The following is a 16,368-nucleotide window of genomic DNA, read 5'->3' on the forward strand; positions in this document are numbered from 1 at the left end:
GAAAGTGGCTATCCTTTCGTCTCAGCCTCACTGAGCAATGAAAAGTACTAAATCAGTGTTAACTCTTGAATATGTGAGCATATAATGCATTTAAGCTTTTAATTTTGTGTCAAAACAAACTGATTCCTCCTCCCATTACAAGAATTTAGGGGTGTTCATCATGGAGGCTAGTATAGTAACAGACAACTGATGCCTGGAAAAAGAAATGGCTCGTGCATTCACTAGCTAGCAAATACTGTACATCCTATACCTTAACAATTTAACTGCTTAACAATTTCTGGATCTCATGATCAGGCTCATCACCATTGGCATCCTTTAGTAAAACTTGTCATCACAAGCACGGTACATCGAAATTTTATATGTAGACTCATTAAGGGGGGGACACAGCTCTTTGAGGCTGAAAATTGGTAAAAAAATCAGATTTTTGATCTTGATTTTCGCGATACTGAGGTCACTGCACGTTCCAAAGACGTGAAACCGCGTGCGCGGCCCTTTAAATTGAGGTTTAATCGCACCGAACTTTGATCGCCTGCAGTCTATAAAGTTCGACCAGCTGCAACTTTCGTCCAAGTCGTCCTAAAATGCTCATGTATGCCTTACTGCACACCTTGGTGACTCTAGATCATTTATAAATAGAAATCTTCTCCATAAGACCTACGTTTATTAACCAAGCTTCCTCCAAACAAGACATACTTTCCGTTATAAATCTAAAACTATCTGCTGCAGGAGAAAACTGTTTGCAGTTTTAGAATCAGGACACGGAAATGAATAAACAGTGAAAATTTGGTGTAAATCTGTTCATAAATAAAGCAAATAGTTCTAGGAGGGGTGTTCCCCCGTAAGCTACTGAGACACAGGACAGGGGACATAACATAAATGTGCTCAAGAAACAAAAAATGGAGTAAACAGAACAAAATGTTAACTGTAGGCCACCATCAGCTGCATGCAGGCAACCCTCCTTCAAGTGAAGCAGTGAAAGAGGCTGCGCCACAACAGGAGGCCCTAGAGGCACTTTGATTTGCCACACCATGACTCGCTAGACCCCCTAATGCCCAAGCACTGGAACAGGATCCCGGACAGGCAGGCAGGACGCCCACACATGCCACAGGACCACTGGGGGACAGCTTATGGGGCGTGGGGATCAAAACACATGTACACGAGTTTATGGTCCATATCCTGTAAGTGTCCACTTCGGTCATCGCCAATAGGTTGGAGCCTCGAATGCAGAGGAGATTGCCCCCATGTCGTACTTGCATTACATCATTAATTGCAAAGCAAGAATGACTATCACAAAACTTGTGATATGATACGCTGGAGAAGGGGGTGGGGGGTACTTTTAGGCCACGCCCGTGTGACATGTCTACATAGTGGGCACTTTCAGAATACACAGCCAAGTTTTGCAACAGCAATGAAAACTTTAAAGAGAACTTTTAACAGGCCATAACCAAGGAAGTTTGTTCAAGCCTGTTCATTCTGAATGATATGAATATTTTTCCTGACCCTGTGAGATTCGTATAAATTCTACTGTAGCTCTTAAGTTCAGCTTTATGCCACAGTCTGCATCTAAAAAGATGCACATAACTGAAGATGCAAACTCATGACAAAATTATGTAGGTTATAGATTTGTGCTATTTTACATCCCAAGGTTGCACACTGGTTTCTTTCAAATGCGCTGACATCACATAGGCGTGCGTGCATTCACCATAGCAGCCGAATGCCAAACCCTTTAAGCCTCATCGACGGTAAAAGCTAGGCACTGCAACTGGCATTTTGTTCAGAAATAAAGCAACATTACAAGCGAGAGCCACTTGAACTGACCTGTGCTCCTTTCGCAGCAGCCGAGTCTAGCTCCTTGCCGATGGTTATGAGCAGTTTGCACAGGCACTCCAGCGAGTCCTCGTCATTGGAGTTGATTAGCCGCCGCAGGCAGTCAAACATGATAGGCGCAGTCAGCATGTTGAGATTGTACAGTTCGCCTATGAAACGAATGTTGCCTAGCGACCGGCGTTTAGACTTCTTCTCGTCGTCAATGAGCTCCTCTGTCAGCTTGGCCTTCTCCTCCTCGGTGGTTGCCGCCTCAATCTTTTTGAGGCGCTCCGCCTTGCGGATGTCATCACTGGTGTCCTTCTCAAACTCCTTCTGGCACTTGAGCAGCAGCAGTTTACGGAAATTCACCATCCGGCCCTCGGGGTCATTGGCAACAGGGACCTCGAACATGGCCAGGTGCTTGCACATGTTGGCGTAGGGCACACTGAAGTTGGGCTCATCAAGGGCCTTCTCAAACACAAGGTCAATGACCCGATTCAGGCGCTCCTCCGAGTTGATCTCCAGGTTCCGCACCTGCTCCACCAGCGACTGGAACTTTTGCGGCGTCAGCTTGTTCAGAATACCCCGGACCCGCCGGTACAGCTCCTGCACGCAGAAATGAGTAGAAATGTCAAGGCCAGTGAGTCACTAATACTTTATATCTCAGTGGCCTCAGAGCATAGCATTACTGTGGGCAGGTAAAAACTGAAGAACAGTGCAATGTAGCCCAAATTCGTGGGCATGAAACAGACCTAGTAGGCTCCAGCTCAGCACACTTTCAGAGAATGCATTCCTAAATTCCCTACATTGGATGTAAGGGCCATACCTCGTTTTGGAATGGACAACAGAGAAAAAATACGGCTACACTTTTTTTTAAATTAGTGTATGGGCTGCACCTTCAGAACTCACACTAGAATGTAAAATAAAAAGTTCGACCCTTACAGAAGTTTATATGGTATTTAAAAAAATACGACTGCCAACTTGCCTCAGAGGCGATATCCTCTGCCGCAGCATCGCCGGGAGCCTTGTGGGAAGGTTTCCAGGCATTCTGCGCTGCGTGTAGCTTGACATCTTGGTTGAGCGAGCTGGACAGGGTGATCACCTTCTTAGGCTTGTCCCCACCGCGCCCAGGCTGGCTCTGCCTTCGGCCAGGCCCACTACCTCCACCACCTCCAGCGGGTGGCCGAGCCACACCGTTGCGAGCATAGGAAGGCATGAACAGGTGCTCGGGGTGGGCACTGCGTCCCATGGGTCCACCGGGACCACCTCCCATCGAGGACTGGCCGCCACCCGGGTAGGGACCACCCCGGGGAGGGTCTGGGAGCTTGTGCTGCATGGCCTGTGAAAGCAAGCAAGGTGCTGCTCTAGAAGTACCACCAAGAACACAGAAGTGGTACATATAAAAACATATACCACGACACTGGAAGCAACATGTTCAACTTGACTAATTCAAAAGAGCCATAAGCTTCTACACTTTTGAGTTCCAACAGTAGTTATGCCTTATGCATGCTTTTCAAGTGGTTTTGTGGCAATGTGTCACGTACTACCACAAACAGTGTGTGTGTGTGTGACTCAGTTCATTTCACCCAGTCACTTTTCACTCTGACAGTCAATAGTGAATGCCATAACCTTTTATTGTGTTAATCGCTCTCACTCGCACCAGGACTTCTAGAGCGAAAAAAAGGAGGTGTGTGCAAGTTTGAGAATAATCACTGACAGCCTTGTTTAAAACCCTAATAAGTACCAAAACTTTCAGCAGCCTCAGCAGTGGCTGTGAGACGAAAGTTAAAACTTACATAGCAAGACAAAACCCACCCAATCATTCAACTCCTTCACTCAAAAAGGAAGACAAAGGCCCACAGCTTACAGTGTCTTTGATGACATCCAGGTTGGGCAAGCCATAGGGCTTCTTCAGAGACATAGGCTCCCCCTGGAGCATCAGCAGGAACTGGCGGTCGTACTGCTTGCGGCCATCCGGGTTCACTGGGCTCCACTGGTCCTCGCGATAGGTGTACTTGAGCGCGGGCCCCTTTGCATCGCCACTTTCCTTGCCGCTGCTGCTCTCCTCTTCCTCTTCATTTTCCTCGCCATCCTCCACCTCCTCGTCAGTCACACGTGAGGCGGGCACCTCCAAGCCATCCTCAACGGCTTCAGTGTCTGCCTTCTCCACCATGTCAGATGATTCAACAACTGGCATTGTGGTGGCAGTGGTGGTGGCAGCAGCAGCAGCAGCAGCGGCCTCTCGAGAGACCCTCAGGTTCTCCTCGTTCTTGATTTTCACTGCCTGTATATCCAACAAGAGAGAGAGCCCAACTTTTATTCACAATCCACCTTTACTTCAGACATGGGGTTCCACATCTTATCAGTATGTAATGAAGCACTGCATAACAACCTCCAAGAGTCAGTTTTTTCTTTTGCACCGTACAACTATCATTTATGCACAAAAGTATCACGCATTTTCACGAGGCCCCGCGCCATGGTGGCATATTTAGCTGGCAATTTTTCCAAAATTACGAGTCTCAGCCACCAAAATTCACTTGTCAATGGAATGGGGGGGGGGGGGGACTTGCAAATCTGAACATTACAAAATTGAAAATTTGAATTTCAGCCCACAGTCCTGGACCCAGCCTTGCGCTGGTGACACTTGGTGGCCAGAAAAGTAACTTGTGTGCGCTTCCCTTTGCGGCGGTAATTCAAACTGCCTATTTTGCTTCAATTGTTTTGTTATTATTATTATTACTAAGTTACAACAAAGCTTATCATTCCTTATCGTGCCATCACTGTCGCAGCAGAGCACAATACATCAAGGTAGTACCTCAAATCGACTCGTGCTGCCCTGCCAAACAGTGGCTTCACAGGGGCTGACTGCACGCACCTTCCTATGCTGCTCATCCTCTCCGGCTGAGGAATCTGTCTGGTCAGGTGACGTCGGCAGGGTGGCCGTGGCAGCTTCCGGTGCGGCCTCTGCAGCAGCCGGAGGGGAAACTGGTGCAGAAGCACTGGCAGGTGCAGCGGTGGGGGCAGTAGCGGGCATAGGGGGTGCAGGACTGAGCCTCGCTGGGGGACTGGGAGTACGGGCAGGTGCCTCAGGAGCCACAGCGGCTGCCACACTTGGCTGGACTGCTGACTGCTGCACGAGGCCAGAGAGGAGGAACTCAGCTAGGACAGAACCAAGGGGCTGATTTTGAAGCAGCAGGAACGAAACCCCGCTGCTAAGAGTGCCACTCACAAGAGAGATCCACCACTGTGCCCTCAGATAACGTGCAGGAACTTTTTTACGGTGCCAGAAAGCCGACTGGAGAAGATTGTGCAGACAATCCCTGATCACAAAGCATTAGAAAAATATGCCATAGTGCTCCATTCAATGAAGGGGAAACAGAAGAGAAGAAAGAAGCCCGTTCCTGAAGGTAAAGGCTCTTTATGCATATTCACACAGTCTATGACAGCCATATTCTGCTAATTTCACCAACAAAATTTTTGCCACAGCTATCGCCCCTCATTCCCTATTTCATTATCTGAAGCCAGGCTCAACTACCGCTTTTCTCAGCAGGTTGTTTTATGAAACTTTTCCCATCCCATACGTAGCAGTCCAAAGCAGCTGGGGTAATTGGCAAACAGTGAAGAATCCACTTTGCAGGTGCTACACAAGTGCAAGCGCAGTTGGCACTTTGTGTTTGCTATTGTGCTCTACTTAGGCAGTGCAGCTTCTCCACTGTAACAAGCACAGCAAAAAGTTTCTTCACAAAAAGCAGCAGCACCAAATAATGGGCAAGGCGCAGTTCCTCTGCTCAAAGGCTCTGCCTGGGCTATGAGGGATCGAGTAGAGGGGAGCGTCACGTTATTTACTACCACTTCTCGGTGAGCTTAACCTGCAGCAAAATCCAAGCACTATAGCACTTCGCCCTTGAAATGTGGGCTACAAAAGCGAAGCAAGTGACCCATGATCAAGCTTCAGAAGCGCCCTAGCCTCTCTGATCACAAAGCAGACTGGGAAAGCTTCTGCTTGCTATACAGCTCCACAAAAACAGCACAGCTGTAAACTGCATGACATTGGAAAGAATGCAAGGAGGCAGGCACAGACCCACATGAAAATTGGACAAAGGATATTTTCTCTTAGCTGGCACATCCACAATTGTTTCAGTAGGGAAGAGTAATGCAACAAGGAAATGAGGCAGCTATACCTGAATCCAATGGCACTTCATCATACATTACATGAGTAACCAACTAGTTGTTGGCACTTTTCTATGTACTGATGAAAAGCACTAGATTTCTACAGTAAAAGCTCATTAATTCGAACTCTAAAGGGACTGGAAAGTTGTCCGAACTAAGCGGAGTTCGAATGGGCGCTAGGATGAGCATTCATTGCGCCCTGCCGCATGGGCAGAATCCGAAGTAGTCACATCTAGACCCATTATTGCGAGCTAGGCACTGCTACGCATTTGTGGTGGGCGATTCAGAGAATTAAATTCATGCGGTTCTATTGGCAAATGAAATAATTTGATCGGCTAATTATGCACCAGAAACAAGTACTGGAATGCATTCGTGTGAGCAGCAAGCTTTAGTGCCGGAATATAGGATGCCATTGATGCTCCAAAACATGTTTATTTACGGGGAAGGGTTGTCAAAATTATAAGTAACCGGCGAAGTGCATTTGCTTGCGTTTGTCTGCAGAGACTCCATCAGCATCATCTGCCGCTTACCCAAAGCTCCTGCGCAACGCCAGAATTCTCACTGACAGAGAAGTGGCGTACACTGCAACATAGAGCGCCGGCGCTCCTTCACGTGCACTTGGCGGTGGCACACTCACGCCAACGACTGTTCTCACTGAACGTGAGCCCTAGGACGTCTACTGGGGGAATGCAGCCTCAATATATCGGCGTCACTCAAGGGCTTCAACGTCTCCACACTGCTGTCCCCTTAGCTCGCGCTCGTGGCACCGACAAAAGATGCCGCCTAGTTCCGAATTATTGGGACATTTCCCCCTTTGAAATACACAGGGCTGTGCCAGGACCCGGGCACCAGTTCGAATTAACAGAGTTCGAATTAACGAGCTTTTACTGTATTAGCAACACGAGCGGCTGTAAACCTATGCAACGCGTCTGTCCTCAATTATAAAAGACTTAAGTAGAACAATGCGAACAAATTAAAGGGGTCATGACACCATTTTCAGGCTCAAGCTTTTAATGCATGTTCACTGCACATCCTGGAATTGGGAAAATATGAGCTCATTTGGTGCAGCAAGTAATTTGTAATTGAAGTTTTAAAGTCCGCCTGAAACCATGTGGCGGTCGGGCAACGCTGGTGGAATCTCGATTCGCAATAACTTAAGCCAACGGTCACATTCTTTTTTTAAGTACGAACAACGTAAAAGCACAATTTGTTGGTAGACCATATCATGACCCCTTTAACGAGCACAACTGGTAAAAGCCTTCTCAATGCAAACCCTGGGCAAACTTCATGCACCAATGCTTGCAACCCATGCAATGTTGCACAGCTCAAACAATCCCACTTGATTGTCCTCCATGCTATTCAGTGCCACTTCACTACAGGTGGCACTGTGCAAGGAAAACAAAGGGCCATGGGGTCTCACCTCTTCCCTGTCGACGAAGGCATCCATGTCGCCACCCTCCCTGCTCTCCCCCTTCTTGTTCCACTCTTTCTTCTTCTTCTTGGCTGATTTCCGGCCCTCCTTGCCTGCACCAGAAAAGATGGCACCGAAAGTCAGCCATCACCATCAGTGAACAAAATTGCTGAACGGCCCAGCTTGCCTTTTTAAAGTGAACCACGAACATCATTAGTCCCTGTGCTACACTAAGTATTCAGAACAATTCAGGATTACAACGGCAATTTTAGAGACCGAAATGCCTTCGTGACATGCGTGCCCATGTGAACAATGTCTTCATATGCAGAAAATTCATCACACCTTTGAGCAACAGAACTTTCCTCAATTACTTCTGCCAGTGCGGATATGCAACATGGCAGCTGGGACGGTCACGCAGTTAAAAAAAACTGGCAGCTGCAAGACAGCAGCTTGTGTTCAAGAATCATCCCAACCTGCGTTGCTATGTCACTCATCTGCTGTTCTTGGATGAGGTCTAAGGACTTGGTAAATTTCCAACCAATGACTTCTAATCTAGGTCTAGTGCAATGTGCAAATATGAGAACAAAAAAAAAAAAACCTCGACCCTGGCATACACACAAAGGGCATAAATGTTTTCACTAGCTGGCATCAGAATGGCATGAATGCAATGTAAACCAGCTGCAACGTCTGAAGGTCAGCCATGCACCACCCTGTACCAAACAAAATCTTGACTGCAAAATGCATTTCCATTAAAAACATGTTGCGAGGCCAGGGAGTATGTTCCACAGAAGTACACCTCCTGGTGCTACCACAATGGTCATGAGGTGCTACCACAATGGTCATTTCTGTCAGTGTTACTGTAGAATGTGGCAGTTTGCAGCAAAGTACGCGCTTCAAACTGACATCCGTTTATTGTTGTGAAGACTACAATGGCATACAGATAAGTGTTGCAATGTTCATAAGCTTGTAAAAAAAAATGAAATGAGGCTACTCCTTTTTGCCAGCCCCCAGGGTCAAAGCATAAAGAATAAACTCCCCACCCAGAGACTCCTGTACATTGCTGTTTACCTCAAAGAAAATATGAAATTGCTGTCATTCAGCCGCACCACATGCTGGTATAAAAAAGATTGGACTCAACCCTAGCTCTCGAAAGAAGACACAGTATGTTAGATCTAAGTTCGAAGACTGAACACCTAGGAGTGTAATGAATGGAAGTGCACTGCCCACCACTTCGAAGGGCGACACGCCTTCTTAAGGTAGGCGAGTTCAAGGTCACATCGGAGCAAAGGACGGGGCTACGTTGCTGAACTCCACCCTTGCACTGCGGACTCGGCAAGCAGGTCGGGCCGTTCCGCACTCCGAAAACAATGCGGCCAATTAAGGACCGGCTTCCAAAAATATCCGCAGGGCAACGATGCGGGCGCCGGAGAGCCGCCTGTCACAGCGCATACAAGATGAGACGCAAAACCGGCCCCGCACATTTTTTCCCCGGTTTTCTCTATTCTCTTCGCGACTTGTACCTCCTTCGGGACGGGCAGCCGCGAGGCCGAACTCCGACCCGTGTGACACCCGATCGCATTCCGTCTCGAGCTCACACCTACCCTCTCCCAACCACAGCCCCTACCCCTCTCCACCTTCCTTCCCGGTGGAAGCTAAGAGATTCGAGAAAAAAGGAGGTGAAGGGAACGGTGACCCAGTCACCCAATAGCATGGAGAACGTTCCTCGAGAGCGCAATTAGGAAAAACAGCGGACGAGACGCAATGCTTGCGAAGATAACGAACAAGTGGGGATGGTGGTGGGGGGGGAGAGAGTTCCTCCGCGGAGCAACAAGGCGCACTCGTACCAATGACGGACGTAGATAAGCCAACCCTTTGACGCCGCGGAGTCTTCCGAGGCATACGCGGCCGCGCCCCGAGATCGCTCCCAGCCGGAGGCCTCCCTCCACAGACCGGATACCGAGACGAGGGTTAACCGCGGCCGACAGGCGCCGCGGCCAAAAGTGGAAGCTAGCTAACCAGAAACGGCGCGACGGCTCCCAGAAAGAGAAGGCGCGAAGAAAAAAATCAGAATTTACCCCCCCGGCAAGTGTGGCAGGGAAGGTGTCAGGTGCGATCCGGCACAACCGACGACGATCACGGCCACGAATGCCAGCCCAAACCACGCGCAAGTCGGAACAAAGAGGAGCAAAAAGCGATTACGCAGGTTACGCCACGGCGTTACGCAACGTAACCACAAATACACCGGGCAGAAGGCGCGCTCACCTGGAAGAGAGCCGTTGATCACCGCTCGGGCCGGCGGCGGCCGCGGACTCGCCATCATCGACGAGAGAGGCACACGCCACGTGCGTCACACAGCTGCCGGCAAAAGCGCACGACGAACAACACGGCTGCCCCGGTCGCCGCGAGGGGTCCGGCGAGCGGAGCTAGCTACTCGGTCACACGTCCTGGGCGGCGGCGCCGGCGACAACAGACAGCGGCGGGGCGCAAAGATCACCGCGGTAGTCCTAGCGGCGGCCGGAAGACGTTTCGCCCCGGCAGCGGCACGGCACATTGAAGGAACCGCGGCAGGCAGAGAGGTCCCGTCTTCGCGCAGACTCGCAGCCGGCAGTCACTGGCGAGGGAGGACCGAGGCCCCGACGTGTCCCACGCGGCCGGCGCAGGCAGCAGCCAAAGTGACCTCGTGGCGCGCCGGCGTGGTCGCCGCGGCCAACTACGTCGTCGCTGGCGCGACACGCGTTGTTCCCGAGGGTCGCGGCCCGCCGCGGACACACGACGACGACGGCATCATGGCGTCGGGCGCGCGCTTATCTCCTCCTTCGATGCGCTGCCAAGACGGCGGCGCGACGACACGGGAGACGGACGACAACGCGCCGAAGAACAGCCGCGGGCGCGCGCACACGCGGGCAAAGGCAGGGCAGGCCGCCGATGAAGCCAACAGCAGCCCCGTCGCCTCGGACAGGCCGTGGAGAGGAGGAGCCTTTCGGTGGAGGCGCGCCCTCTCCCGTCCCCCTTCCCCCGCGGTCCCCCCCTCGAGACGACTCCTTCGTCGGCTGGGTCGGCAGCGTCCGCCCGACGCACGCACACACTCTCGACAAATTTAGAAACGGCAGCGAACACGGCGAGCGCCGGCGCGGCGTCCCAGACCAGGAAGGGAAACCCTCGAGCAGCCAGCCTCAAAAGAGAGGAGCGCGCAAAAAGAACAACGCCGTGTGGGCAGCGGCGGCTGCAGTAACGCAACACGGCGGCAGTCAACGGCCCACACACGGGACGCGTAGCCTTCGCGCTCTCCTCCCTAACGTTCCAGAGGCAAACCCGAAGGCGCTGTCCACCCCCACCTTCTCCCCAATTCCTCTCCACCTCCCCGCTTTTTGTTTATTTCCCAAGCCGCATCACTGACATTCCTGGAGGCCACCGCTGCAAAGCCCCCGACAGGCCGAAACAACAACAAAAAAAGACCCGCGTTTAGAAAAACACTCGAGGGCGATGGATGAAATAAGAGATGCCCGGCTTCGTCTACAAAAACGCGGCAAAGCGCTCATGAACTACGAACGACCGAGACAGCTCGGAAGGATGTAGGCGGCGACCGCTCGGCGGCACATTGTGCAGTACGGCAGAACAGCTGCTCTCAATCGCGTAACCCTCTCTCTCTCTCCACTTCCTGCCCTTCTTCAGAGCGCACGCACCCTCGGAGGCGACGTCACGCCGAGAAACGCCTACGCACGCAGCCGGTCGTGAGCGCACACACACGCGCGGCGGAGGCCCATTCATTTCTTACGATGGCAGAAAAAGAAGAGTGGCTCCACTCTTGGCGCTCAATTACTGAGCGCGGTTTGTTTTTTGGGAATCCTGCCCAGCAACAGAATACATTAGCGGCGTCGCTACAAGACGAACGACGCGAATTAGGGACTGACTGCAGTGCGAGACACGCATCGGTGAGGAGTCAACGAGAGCGTTTAGATCCCGGCCCGTCCATCTTTGGGCAAACACAAGAGACCACAAATATGCACTGAATAAAGGCTTTTGATCACAACGAGCGCAGATTTTATCGAGACTACAAAAAAAGAATAAGAAGAATGTGTCCCGGCACGATCACAAAAAACAGCCTGCACGTGACTACCCGCGCCGTCGGTGGGCGATGGCCGTCGTACCCGCCACTGAAACGCGAGCCGGTCGCCTGCTGCAGTTTCCCACAAAAAAAAAAAAAGGAACCTCGAACGCCTGGAATTCCTAACATTTTCCGCGAGGCAAACGAACGCTGTTTTCAAGAACAGGCCTCGATGTCGCAGCTTTTCTCCTGCCTCCCCAGAAAACCGCCAGTTCAGCAACCTTGCATAAACCAATGGCAAACGGAGAACAAAAAAAAAAAATCCCGCCACGGTTACGCCAACCGCAGCACCTCTGAGGCAGGTGCCTTCGGAGACAGGCTCGTCCGTTGCACAACAACGGCCTCGTCATCAAAGCCGTGTCCGCCAGGCGAATGTCGTCGCAGGCGACATAACACTGCCGGTGGCGAAGCACCCCCGGCAGCAGAGGAGGTACCTACGAGAGAGACCAGAACGGGTTCCCTAACAGAACGGCGCAGAGAGGTGTCGCAGAAACGGCTCGTCGAAATAAAGGATATTCGGAAGGAAAAAAAAAAAAAAAACAGGCGAAGGGCGCGGGGGCACAGCTGCTTCTAGAAGCCGGCGGCGGTTCCCGAGGATTCTCGAAACAACGCGAGCCAGCCAGCCAGGCTCGCAGCATCGCGTAACCCGCCGGTCCAAGGCCGGATAATATTAGTTCTCGCGCGCGCGAGCAAGCGACTCGTCTTTCCCGGTCTCAGTTCGCGAGAGGGAAGAGACGACCGCGCCTTCTCCCGAGTGTGCGAGACCAACAAACAGGAGTCGGGGTGGCGCTCACAAGGAATACGGCGTGGCAAACCAAGTACCGCATCCACGTCAGTACGTACGCCACGAGTCGTGCCGCAGCGGAGGGCTCCGGTTAAGCTTCGACCACGTGCCCTCCTTTAACGCGTGCCGAAATGCCTGCGTTTAGGGATGAGCGAGGAAATCTGGATACAATTCACCACTGAACACTTTCCCCCACCCTCTGGAGAAGCCACCGGAAAAAAAAAACAAGAATTTCCCGGAAATAATGAAGCAAGGACAAAATTGAGCCCAGCAGGAGGCTTGCTCAGGTAGAGACCCCCCCCCCCCGTGCTCGTAAATTCCCAGAAGTCGGGTCAGTGGCCACCGGGCCAGTACTTCAACGGAAGAGAGCCAAATGACACCAAGCACTCCGAAACTGCCAGGAATTGAGGCGTGTCAAGAAGGGGGTGCTCACAATGCACAGACAGACTACCACCGGAGACACCGTCACCCCAAAGAAAGGGCCCGAGGCTTAGCATACAAAATCCCCTGCTCCGTCTGCCTGGCCCCGCACATGGAGGGAACTAAGAGCTTACCGGAAAGAATGAGTCAACACAAGGCGGACGTCCGACAGTTGAGCCGTCAACGCAGCGCTGTGACCGAACACATGAGACCACGGAATTGACTTTGACGGCACTACTGTGCTGGAAACCGAAGCTAACCCGCGCAGGAGGCTTCTACTCCAGTCCTGGCACATCCAACAGACGCCGGAGAATGTTAATCGCTCCCTGGGGACACTTCCCTCCTCTTACATCCATGCTTTGCGGCCACTGACCCGGAGGTCTTCCACACGAGGGCTTAAAAAGCCAAGCTGCGCTTCGCCCATAGCCACCCCATGAAGAAGGGACCGAGGCGGTCCCGAAACGTAGTCCCCCCCCCCCCCTCCCCCCCCCCCCCCCTGCAAAATTAACTTAGTTGGCGTGTCATCTTTGACCTAAAATAAAAACGCTGGGTTTGAATGGGTTAGTTCCGCCCTGGACTGAGACAGAGGGGCGGTAGGGTTGCAGACACTCTGACCGCCCCAAGGGACCTACAAACCGTTTACGGTCGGCTTCCCGGCATTGCTTGTTGTGTACAATACCTCTCTATGCTTGTTTCGTGGAAACGAAAACAGCTAAGTTCCCCCTAAGTAAACTTGAACGCCTTTAGTGATCGTTCCTTCGGCATACGTTTGCTTAAGAATGTAGTAACTTCTGTGCGGTGGGGAAGGGTAGTGGTGTATGCCCTGTTTGCAACCTCTCCTTTCCCAAATGTTTGGCTGGTCGAGGGAATTGCAGAGTTCTGGCTTTCCTTTCCCGGGGCATTGTTTAGTGGATATTCTTTCCCCAATCTGCGATTAGTTGTGGGAACCTTTTTTCCTTTCCCTACCCTTTGATTGGCGAGGAAGGTCGCTTGTCAGCTTATTGGTTGCCGTCCCTGCTAAGGGCAGAGAGGGGGGTTTAAAAGTAAGTGCCCTGGGCTGAACCGACACTGAATTCGTCTGATCAACGGTTTAGTCATGTTGTAAATAGTTTTCTCCTTGCTCGTTTCTTCCTGTTTTATTTATGCGGTAAATAAATAGTTAACCTCCTCCTTTCCTCAAGTAACGGAATGTTTGCGAGTTAGAACCACCAAGTCGTCAAGAAACCCCAATTTCATCTTCAACAAGGTGTTTCCTCTCATCGCCACCAGAAGGGGAAACAACTGGTGCAGTCGAAATCCAAGCCTTGGCAGTCTAGGCAAAGGCTGCGTAGTTTGGAGCGCAGTCGCTGGTATCAACTTTTGGCGGTACAGGCCACCACCACCCGACCGTCTTCACTGTAATCACCGAAGGTATATCCCACTGCTGTCGCAGAATCGTCCCATCAGATGTCTGATAGTGGCGTAATTTTTTTTCCTGCACCCGTAGCGTTACTAGCGCATGAAACTTATGCGCCAACCGCAGCCCTGTCGATACGGAGGGACACCCAGCATACCTGACGACGCAAATAAAGCCCCGTTACTCCGGCAAACAAGCAAAACGACAACACCCATGCTCCACACGACTGTCTCGCCTATAACAAGCACGACTTCGAATCTCAGGTTCGGTGCGCCGAACCATCTCCCGCGCTGACAGCCTACCCAGCGATAATAAGCGCGCTCGCTTTAACGTGCACCGCAGCCGCAATGGTTACTTTAGCGAACGGAGCGGCACAGTGCCGAACAGCAAAGCAGCGGCCGCGATTCGGGACGATAGCGAAGGCGCACTTCCGGGCACGACGCTGCGTACGTGCAATCGGTGTGCGCAGCGAGAGGCGGCCGACAAAAGCCCACCAAACCAGGTGGCGGCGTGGTTTAGGTCACGCTGAACCGGAGGGGCAACGACCCGCGGCAGCATGCGCCGCGACACTGATCTCCCTACAGCTGTGCTACATCCCTACCCCAACGTTATGCGTATGATCGGAGAGATTTTTTTGTTGTTTCAAGTAATCTGGCATTTCGATAAATGCGCCGACACTGCACAAATGCAACGAAGCATACCGCAGAAAAACGAAAAATAAAACTGACTGCGCTCATGGTTGAAGATGAGACTCCTCGTCACCAACGAGATATCAGCTGCGGGAGTGTGGCAAGTGCCCTGCTACAGGACCCAACACACGACCCTGGTGAATAACGGGATTAATGCGTACAGCAGCCATGAAGAATCAGGGTAGCTCGCACAGCAACGGATATTAGCTGCACTTCGGCCACCGAAAGCTTTACTCCCCTCCGTAGCTTCTTCGCGAGTTTGACCTTTAACAGAGTAGAAACCACGTGACAGCTATGACGTCACTCAGTCGCCGCCGCCGAAAAGCGTTCATTGTGCTCACTGGCGTTGGCGTTCTAGACGCCGATGATTTTGAGGAAACGAAAGGCGCACAACTGGCTCCCCCTGGGGCAGTGGACGCCTCAATCGCGCTTTGAGGTACGTGGCGGTGGTGCGAGAGAGAGATGTGGGCTGCATGCATTAGCACTGGCAACGTTGTGGCAGACCCGCGGCACTGCAGCAATAGGCCGCAGTGTTCATTGGGTGACCAACCTCTCGCGATCAACCGTTAACCAATCATTTAAGTGCCACGGTGGCAGGGTGGGCGCGCTGCCTATCCAGTGTGCGGAACGCACTTAACGTTACAGACGCCAAGCCACGTCTAGTTGCCCGATACACCACAGCTTTCGTTCTCTAACCAGGTTCGGCAGTAGTTAAACCAGAGCAATTTTTTTTTCTCGTCCGGCAAAGAAGTCAAAATTCGAGAGGGGGGGGATAAATTCGCGTCCGCGTTGTGTTGGCTCACAACTTGTTTACTACATCCCGTCTTGAGGCACACTGCGCACGAAAAGCGCGTGATCGCTTTACCGCCAAAACTCATAATGGGACCCAGTTCAGTAGGACAATCAGAACTGGCACGGGTTACCCGCACCGGTGGCTCAGTGGTTAGGGCGCTGGGCTACAGATCCGGAGTTCCCGGGTTCGAACCCGACCACGGCGGCTGCGTTTTTATGGAGGAAAAACGCCAAGGCGCCCGTGTGCTGCGCGATGTCAGTGCACGTTAAAGATCCCCAGGTGGTCGAAATTATTCCGGAGCCCTCCACTACGGCACCTCTCTCTTCCTTTCTTCTTTCACTCCCTCCTTTATCCCTTCCCTTACAGATACTGCGCCATTTCCTTTCCCCAAAAACCAATTATTATTATTAACTGGCACGGGCTCTCTCCGTCACCGCCAGAACTTGCCGACTGCGCAATCAGGCGCAGGCAACCGACGTGCCTCGGGTAACCCCTCAAAAACGGGAACGGACGGCCTAGTTTTGAAAAAAAAAATATGCAAAACAAAACCGCCTTCACGCGAAATCGCAACACCCCCATCGCCTGCGATCACTGATCTCGCAGCAGGCCGAGGATTACCAGAGACGGCGCTGGCCTTAAACCGAAATCCAGCAGGAATACACGGGGAAGAGAGAGACAGAAAGGCAACAAAGGAATCTCGACAACGGCCGTTGGGGCTGGTTAGAAGGCGTGCCACGCATTTCGTGCCCCGGGCTTCAGAAGCGGAAACGTTTCGTCTGTAGGGTGGAACGTCT

General features: G+C 52.0%; 1 protein-coding gene across 28 annotated transcripts in view; it reads right to left on the reverse strand.

The window, feature by feature from the left end:
* Window positions 1-16,368, reverse strand: part of LOC144120815 (eukaryotic translation initiation factor 4 gamma 3-like) — a 102,403-nt gene that overhangs the window by 8,637 nt on the left and 77,398 nt on the right. For 26 of the 28 annotated variants that reach the window (XM_077653564.1, XM_077653562.1, XM_077653559.1 and 23 more), the window contains 5 exons: window positions 7,397-7,500; window positions 4,682-4,936; window positions 3,674-4,090; window positions 2,792-3,145; window positions 1,819-2,412 (listed from right to left, as the gene is read on the reverse strand). In XM_077653564.1, the coding sequence (XP_077509690.1) occupies window positions 1,819-2,412; window positions 2,792-3,145; window positions 3,674-4,090; window positions 4,682-4,936; window positions 7,397-7,500 (1,724 nt within the window). The remainder of the gene's footprint in view (window positions 1-1,818; window positions 2,413-2,791; window positions 3,146-3,673; window positions 4,091-4,681; window positions 4,937-7,396; window positions 7,501-16,368) is intronic. The other 2 variants (XM_077653538.1, XM_077653542.1) reach the window with 1 other exon arrangement.

The sequence above is a fragment of the Amblyomma americanum genome, chromosome 2, assembly GCF_052857255.1.
Source record: "Amblyomma americanum isolate KBUSLIRL-KWMA chromosome 2, ASM5285725v1, whole genome shotgun sequence".
Taxonomy (NCBI): Eukaryota; Metazoa; Arthropoda; class Arachnida; order Ixodida; family Ixodidae; genus Amblyomma; species Amblyomma americanum.